General features: G+C 40.1%; 1 protein-coding gene and 1 long non-coding RNA gene across 2 annotated transcripts in view; one reads left to right on the top strand and one right to left on the bottom strand.

Moving 5' to 3' along the window:
* The window catches only part of IARS2 (isoleucyl-tRNA synthetase 2, mitochondrial), a 41,222-nt gene that overhangs the window by 23,916 nt on the left and 8,204 nt on the right, over positions 1-9,102 (top strand). Inside the window, exons 14-16 of the mRNA XM_039883409.1 lie at positions 545-638; positions 7,423-7,531; positions 8,460-8,562. Of these exons, the coding sequence (XP_039739343.1) occupies positions 545-638; positions 7,423-7,531; positions 8,460-8,562 (306 nt within the window). The remainder of the gene's footprint in view (positions 1-544; positions 639-7,422; positions 7,532-8,459; positions 8,563-9,102) is intronic.
* On the bottom strand, positions 312-2,654 carry LOC120619193 (uncharacterized). The gene is made up of 2 exons (XR_005657399.1): positions 2,113-2,654; positions 312-1,606 (listed from the first exon to the last, which is right to left on the bottom strand). It is a non-coding gene; the product is annotated as an uncharacterized LOC120619193 (long non-coding RNA).

The raw sequence follows: 9,102 nt of genomic DNA on the forward strand, positions 1-9,102 counted from the left end.
TAGTAACGACAGGAAGGATTCTTGGGAGTTAAGAAAGTAGTTCCATTATTACGTAGTCAGTGAGTTTGTCCACTACAAATTAGGAGCTAGTGCATTTTGAGAGTCGACATTTTCGTTTAGCCGGAGAAGCTTGACATTTAATACAGCAGCAGAGGGTGAGGGTTATTTGTCCTCAGTGAGGGACAAGATTTTAACTGACGAGGTGTAATCGTGACCGCGAGAGAACAGTGTTGGTACGTCAGGACCTCGTAGGATCTGAATTAGAGTTAACCGATTGCATCGTACGCCAACAAATCCAAATTGGAAGATACTTTTAAGAAAGTAAAGTTTTATTAACATTAATAAATATGTCATTAAGTGGCCATAGTCACTTTTACATGCAAATGAGCCGGTCGTACTTAATTGAAATCTCTTTAAGTGTTTTAAATTTTATTTTAAAATGTGAATGTAATGGTTGCAAGTATTTCGTTTCCTCAGGACTCTTTTGGGTATTTATTGTGTACGTTCTTAGCATAATTAAAGTGCCTTTACATTGTCTTCCTAGGTTGGCGGTCCTGATGCCTTGGAGTATGTGCCAGGTCAGGATATTTTGGACATCTGGTTCGATAGTGGAACTTCATGGTCTTACGTTCTTCCAGGTAATTTTAAATAATACTTTACATGCCAGTTAAGCAGTTTTAAAAATACATAAATATTACTTAGAAAAAAACTGTAATCAAGAACTCGTTTATTTTTTGCTTAATTTGAAAGATATAGTGTAATTTTAATGTGGAAGGACCTCCAGAGATCATTCAATCCAATGATTTTTAAACTTTTTTTTCCAAATATAATTTTATATAGAACCACAATCCGTAAGATAGATGCAAATGAGAATATTCTCCCTCCTCTTAACCTCCTTGGCCCATCTGGCAACCTCAAGGCACCCAGTTTGTAAAACAAAGTTTGGAAGTCACCGAAAGGGTTTGACCCCAGCATTTTTCAGAAGAGGAAATGAGCTTGATTAGAGGCAAATTAAGGCGATGCGCAGTGTAGAGTCAGACTAGAACTCAGGTACCCTGAGTTTTCAGTTCTCATTCTTGTAGACTGTGTCGCCTTGTCACAGCTCCCCCTGCCTCCCCGCCCCGTACGGACAGCTGACTGACTCACTTTAGACCTGTGGTTAGGTTAAGCCTTGACTCACTGCTGAAGGGAAGGGAGAGGTTGGGCAGGAGCGAGGAAGGAGCGGCAGGGCCCGGCACACAGGGGGTGTATTTAGATGCTGGAGAAGACATGTCCTCGAGGATACTGAGCGAAACGTTAAAGTGAGGACTGTGGCTTGTCATCACTGCGAGGGCGAAGGCAGGCGCGAGGCGGCGGGGAGCGCTGATGGCTCGGACAGTCCCTCGCGGTGCTGCCAAGGGCCAGCTGGACCCAAGAGACCCTGCGTGCTCTCCGGAGCCAGGGGAGTGCTAGATGTCTGCAGCGGGCCGTTGTTAAAGGGATGGAAGAGACGGTCCTCAGGCTTCACTTGCAGGACACGTCTGGTTCTCGGCCTCTCTGGGGAGGAAGGGCTGCAGTGTGGCTCCTGGTAGGTGTACGTGTTCCTTCATTTGGGCCTTTTTTCCAGCTTAGGAAATTTGAAAAGCAAAATGCATGTAAGTTCTTGTTTACTCTGTATCACGGCTAAAATGTACAACATAATTCAGCATGCCCGAACGTAAGTTACATTTTAATAACATGTTAATAACATTTTTACAATTTTTATTTAGTAATTTTCAGAAATATTCTGTAAGTGTCTCCTAGCATATTTAAGAGAAACTATTGTAAGTTTAGGTACTTTGTTTTCCTAAATTATATTGAAAACGTAGGCAAGCAACACCTGGTAAGGTAGGCAGTCGACGTTATAAGCAGGAAGCAGTTAGTTACCGACCACCGCACTGGGGGCAGCGGGATCCCAAGAGTGTGCGCGTGGGCGAGAGCGCTTGTGTTGCAGAGTTAGCGCCGGCCTCGGTGAGAAGTGCCCCAGTGGCAGCATCGCTCTTTAATTTCTGAAACGGTTTTGCGCTCAGGGCAGCAGTGCAAGTTACCCTGGGTCGAACTGCGGGAAATGCCGGAAAACGCCGTAAAACCCACCCGTGCCGCTGTCCGTGGTGCTGGCGGAGGTCAGGCGCTCTGTTGCTCGTTCGTGATGGTCTCAACCAAATGTTTGGATGTGACGGAAATATTTTATTAAATGAAATTAGTGGTAAAAAAAAAACAAAACACTTGGTTAGCAAATCATGTTTTTCTTTGTCATATTAGGTCATTAATTCAAAGGAAGAAAATTGGTTATTTAAACATATGTGTTGCCTGCATAGAAGGCTGCCAGAACATGAATAAACCGCCGTTATAGTAATGCGTAAGCCCGATTTTAGACTATAGTTTATCCTTTTTCATTCAGATCCCTCATTCCTCCTCAAAAAAAGTAAATATATAAATAAAAATTTTTTGAGATCAGTCATAAGAATTAGATTAATTGGCTATATTTTATTTTTTTCTCCCTTTAATTCTTTCGTGATTAAAAAAAAAAATCAAAAGATAGGCAATAAGAACGAAGAAACAGTAATGATACTCAGGGAATTCATAGTCCAAAAAGCCATAAAGCAAAGGTGGCTTTCCTTTAAAAAAAAAAAAAAAGTCACCTACTTTCTGAGAATTATTGTACTTTTTGTATTTTTGTTTTTAAATGGTTTGACTAAGTCTAATGTGAAATAATTTAATGTCTGCTTATTTCCTGAAGAGTACATTATTGCAAAAGAAAATCAGCTTGATTTCTGAGTTTAATTTTAGCTACCAGTCTTCATCGGTCCTACTGTTTAACAAGAGGAATTTGGTGATTATAAAGCATGCACAAGTGCTTTCATTTTTTGCTGACAAATTTCATAGCAGGGAAACATTTGGCTTGTGAATTTTGACACCAGGTCAAGTACCTATTTCATTGTGAGTTCAAGGCCAATAGAATTTAAGAAATTGAGATTTGAAAAGTTTCTGAGAGGGAATGGCATTTTTAAGAGAATCATAAATAGGTAAGTGAATCATACCCATATTTTTAAGCATTTACCAAAGACATTATTGCAGTGATTTAAAAATTAATGTGTTTTTTTTGTTTTGTTTTGTTTTTAAGGAAATTTGAAATAGACTTATTTTTTAGAGAAGTTTTAGGTTCACCACATAATTGGGTGGAAAGCAGAGCACAGAGTTTCCGTGCCCTCTGTCGTCCTTTCCCCCAAAAAACGGTATTCATAACTGTCGATGAACCTGCATTGACATCGTAATCACCCAAAGTCCACCGTTTACGTTAGAGTTTGTTCTTGGTGATGTACATTCTGTGGTTTTTGACAAATGTGTAGTCACACGTATTCATTACAGTATCACACAGAATTGTTGTACTGCCCTAAACAGTCTTCTGCATCACCTCTTTATCCCTCCCTCCCTGTTACCCCTGGCAACTACTGATCCTTTAACTACTGATCCTTTTACTACCACCATAGTTTTGCCCTTTCCAGAATTTTATATAGTTGGAGTCATGCGTTATGCGGCCTTTTCAGATTGGCTGCTTTTAACATCCATCCGAGGTTCCTCCATGTCTTTCCAGGCCAGGTAGCTTTTTTCTTTTTAGCACTGAATAATGTCCTGTTGTTGGAAAGTACCATAGTTTATCCATCACTCACCGAAGTAATTACATTTTTAAAATACTTTTTCCATTTCATTTCTGATTATTTTTCCCCATAGAAAAATGACGAAGCAGGTAGATTTTTTTTTAGACAAACAGATTTACAAATAACTTTAAAAAGGTTGCCCTTTTAAGGACATAAACAACACTACTTTTAAAAGAGCCTAATTTCAAAAAATAATTGTATTTTAGCATATTATTAGTCATTACTTTTGGTTTAAATTATTTTCAGATGTTACATAGATTAAGCGGTAGTTTTGCCAAATATGTTAACGTTAGTTCTACAACTTGCCTTCTTAAATATGATCTTGCTCAAAATTCATCAATTCAGCTAAGTTAACCATTAGTAATGAAATTGTAGGTTACTCAGGCTTCTTTTGCTGATTTTGCTCTGATAGTAATTTTTTTAATAGTTGATTTATTCTTTAAATTAGTCCCCCACTTTGCTCTCATCACACACCATCTTGAAAGGCTCTTGTTGGTGGAAATTTTCTAGAATTCCTGTTTCTAGGATGATATTCTGCTTATCTGTTTCTACCTATTCAGTATGTACGAGAGTGGGAGAGACGCTGACACTTTACCGTTCGTGTGGCCCGTTTTGCTGTGCTGTTATTAACGGGCCGATGGCCTAGGACAGGATCAGAGACCATATATTTTAAAAATAGTTTTGTATAACTAATATTTTTGCAAGTGTCGTTTCATATAAAACTTTGAAAAAAAAATACCAGGAAGAATCTTCAGTTCTCCAACAGGAAATGCTAGCATGCCTTTTATGATATAGCTTAGTAATAACAAACATTTCCTGAATGTCGTTTGTTGTACTGAGTATGTTACATTTCTACTTTACTCTCTACAACAGCCTTAGAAGGTGAGTAGATTCCGTGAAGAAGAGACGAAAGCATGGGAGGTTAAGCTCAGGCCGCACAGCCAGGAGGCGCCACGCCCGGGGGTTGGATGCAGGTGGCATGGGGCCACAGGCGGCGTGGGGCCAGCCCCCGAGCTGTCTTCAGGTCACAGGCAACAACCAGCTCCCTTAAAATTAAAAATCTTAGAGCTGGCAAAGATTTGAGAGATTATTTAAACCCCTTGTTTCTTAATTGTGTTAACCAAGGCTTAGAGACAATGATTTCTCTAAGATGACACAATCCAGAATTTGGGCCCGTCTTTGATCATTTCACTAGGCCAGAAGTAGGCATTTTTCAAGATGAAGAGGGTTTGGGGATACTTTCTGTTATTAACTTTATTTCAGGAAAGTATTTCCACTAGCAGTTTGTTATTCACCGTCTCATTGATTATTGCTTTATCCAAAATGTGGTTGCCAGTAGGAATTTAACATTTTGGGTGGGATGGGGTTTGAGTACTGGAAAAGTTTAAATGGTTATGAGTCAGTAGGGGAAGAAAAGTCAGATATAGATGTAGCATATTCCACATGTTGAGACTGAAACATTTCTTACAGCTTATGCATTTATCTCTTTATATTATCCCAGACTTTCCTAACTGCATAGACTAGGTACTCTGTATTTTTGCCTCGATAGCACTCAATACAGGTATTTCTTATTGAACATAAGATCTGCCCTATTAGCTATCAGCTCCAAGAGAGCAGATACCAGATTTCTTCACGTTCCGCCCCGCGTCCCGCACAGGGCCTGTAGGTCGTAAGTGCTCGGTAACTGGTTGAGTTGAACTGGCTTGAATCCGTCATTTTCACGTTGTCTCCCCTCCCCCACCCAGACATTCCTCCTCACGTAAGGACTACAGCACGGCATCCTTAATATTAGACATGAGGCCAAATCATTTTACAAATAAAACAGATTGTGGGGGCGTCTTAGGTAAATTGAGTTTGAATTTAAAATAGTAGGTAGCCTTCCGTAGACCTCATGTTCTTTTTTTTTTTTTTAAAGTTAGAATAGTAAGTGCCATATGTGTACCTTCATCTCGATTTCCATTAACATCTTACACCAGTTTGCTTTTAATAGTCACTTCCTCTGTATGTGCATTATAAACTTTTGGTACCATTTAAAATTCTGGACTTGTTTTTTTTCCTAAATATGTCAGTGAATATTTCCTAAAAACAGGCAGTCTCTTATAGGACCAATACGAATATCACAGCCAGGAAGCTAACAGAGTCCATCTTGTTATCTGTCTACAGATACTATTCAAATTTCACCCAGAAATGTCATTTATAGGAAAAAATAAACAGGGTCTTCGATCCAGTCCAGGACCCCTTGTTGCGTTCTGTTGTCATGTCTCTTTGGTCTCATTTCATGACCTTGACATTCATGGATGTGCAAGTTGTTTACTTTGCAGAGGGTCCCTCATTTGGCGTTTGTGTAATATGTCCTCATGGTTAGATTTAGAGTATGTGTTTTCGGCGGGAATACCACACAAGTGGCACTGTGTCCTTTCAGCGTATTATATCGAGTCACGTGATGTCTCCTGATGGTGTATGACTTTGATCACAAAGTGGTGTCTGCCCGTTTCCTCTGTTGTAAAGTTACTTCTCACCCCAGCCCCCACCCCAGATGAATACATGTCAGGTAGGGCGGTACCTTAAGACTGTGGAAAGACTGTTTTCCCACCAAATTTTCACCTAGAAGTTAAGCCCCCTTGATGATTCTTGACTGAAATGATTGTTACTTATGTTGACCGAATGGTTCTTTATCGTAGAGTATCAGCTCCTGAATTAGCTGTTCACTCGAATGCTAAAGTAGCCATCAGGCCTGATTACGTATATGTACTAACTCTGTTATTTATGGCCATTTTTTCTTTTGCCATATCTTTTTTTTAAGACTTAATTTTTTAGAGCAGCTTTAGGGTCACAGCAAAATTAAGGGGAAGGTATATGAGAGAACTCATATACCCCTGCCCACCCCCAGATGACTGCCTCCCCCATCATCAGCACCTCCACCAGAAGGGGGGCATTTGTTACAACTCATGAACCTATGTTGGTACACCATCGTCACCCCGAGTTCATAGTTTACCTGCTGTGCATTCTGCGGGTTTGAACAAAGGTATAATGACACGTTCTCATAGAGTCTTTTCACATTTAAATCATCTTGGCCACCCATGCCTACCTCCAAGCCCACCTCCGGCTCACGCGGCTTTCTCAGTTTGCCCATCTGTTGCCTGAGCCATTGTCAGGTTCGAAGTTAATAATTTGCCCTTTATAAGACGTTCTTCTCTTTCTGACTGGATTTCGTGGTTAAGCACGTGCACTCGGTGCCGGGTTGTGTAGATTCAGAATCCGTATGTGCTGCTCACTGTCTGCATAACCTCGGACACGTGATAAAACCTGTCACTGTGTCACTTTGCCCACCTGTAGAGTGGGGACGGTAATGCTCACCTTATAGGGGTACACGAGAAGCAAATGAATTAGCACGTAAAGTTATTAGACGCTCAGCCGATAACTGCAAAATTAATAAAAACAGCAGTTTGTTTTCATAAAATATTTAACTGGAAATATTGCTATTGGTCATTATTGTGAATCAGTCCTTAATGTAGATAGTATTATTAATTACTTATGGTTTGGGAGGTCACACTCCAAAGTTTATTTTTTTTACGTTGATTAATAAATTGGCAGAGATGGTAACAGGTCAGGTGAATGCGGTCTAGCCATTGGGTATAGTATAGCATGGCACAAAAAAGAATTTTATTTTAATACTTCGACACACACTCATTTTTGTTTTTCTATTTTAATTAGATTTTTGTAATTTTTAATGCTTATTTTTGAGGTGCCGACCAAAGGGCGGATCTGTACCTGGAAGGAAAAGACCAGCTCGGCGGTTGGTTCCAGTCTTCCTTGTTAACAAGCGTGGCGATGAGGAAGAAAGCACCTTTTAAGTGAGTACACACCCGAGCTGACAAGTCACACCTGGGGCCTTCCGCCGGGCACCGGCCAGTGTGCGAAGCCCGGGCAGACTGGTGACATATGTGGTAAAACGCCACCTCTGATTAGCTCACAGTCTCCAGTCTCATGAGAAAAGTGAGCTTGAAGGAAAGAGAGAAAAAGGGAGACAGCAGTACAGAGAGGTCTCGTCACTGATGCAGATCGTGACCCCCGGGAGAGGCAGCGTCGCTGACTGGAGGAGCCGGGAAACCCGAGAGACTGGACACGGGGGCGTGGAGAAGGGCAGCCTGGGTTGACGGAAGGCAGCCGGAGCGCGTGGTCCTGTCTGCTGTATCCCCACGTGGCTAGTCGATGAACGTTCCTTTAGTGAATTTCATGAAGTAGGGGTCCTTATTTAGTTACAGAACTTGCTTTTCCTCATTCAAATATATGGATAGAGGTCCTAATCAGAAAGATTCTTAAAGAGCTTAAGATTTTTGCTGTCTTACAATGAAAACCCATTTCAGAATAATTTAAATGTTTGTTTCTTATATAACATGCTTTTATAAGCCAATAGAACAGTAGATTTCTCTCGAATTGTCTTTTTGAAGATAATTCTAAGGTGATAATCTGCTCTTAAGACATACTTTTTCCTGGTTAGTTTTAATGATCAAGATCAATACATAATAGATGCTCAGGAAATACTTGTTTAGTGAATGTAAACATCAAAAGTTTTTCTGTGTATAAGTAGAGAGCTTACTATTTAACAATCATGAAGAATAAACTGCTGAGAATCGGACTTACAAGAAAAACTTTTATATATAATCTGTCAAGAAAAATCCTATTTTTGTGTCAAATTAAGATACTCTCTTTCAGCCATAAGTCATCTTCAAAAAGATCATTAGCATTGTGTTTATGATAATAGCTGATTTATCGTCTTAGGACAGTGGTGGTTCATGGATTTACCCTCGGAGAAAAGGGAGAAAAGATGTCCAAGTCTCTTGGGAATGTCATCGATCCTGACGTCGTCATCAATGGAGGACAAGTAGGTGGTTCTCTAAAAATGTATTTTTGTTTTGGGGCTCTTAAGTTGGCAGCCAAAACCTTAATGTAGTTAATGTAAAAAAAAAAACAAACAACAACAAAACCATTTTATATGGCTAGCAGATGCCTTGCCATGTTTTAAAACTAGACTCTTAAGTAATATGTGATTATAAAAAAGGGAAGGGCTGGGATTGTGGCCCTTTCAACCTGACCGACACTTCAGTTAGGTCCTGGCCCATGCCTGAGCTTTAAAAGTTTGTAAACTGTAATTTTACAGTTAAAAGGAAACGGTATAAGAAAAATGAGATTGCAGCTTCCAAATGCATGTTTCATTATTCTTGAAAATTATACACTTTACAGCGTGCCGTTAATGAACATCAAATCTGACGTTGCTGATAATTTGGTTTATTTTGAAGTTGTTCAAAGCGCACGCACGCGTGCACCCGTTTCTTTACTCCATTGGCTTTGTACTGCCCTCCTACTGTCCAGTAGTCATTTCTCCATGGACAGGGTTGGTGCGCAATAGTGAAAGGGAGAAGCA

The sequence above is a fragment of the Pteropus medius genome, unplaced genomic scaffold (assembly GCF_902729225.1).
Source record: "Pteropus medius unplaced genomic scaffold, Ma_sr-lr_union100, whole genome shotgun sequence".
NCBI classification, from domain to species: domain Eukaryota; kingdom Metazoa; phylum Chordata; class Mammalia; order Chiroptera; family Pteropodidae; genus Pteropus; species Pteropus medius.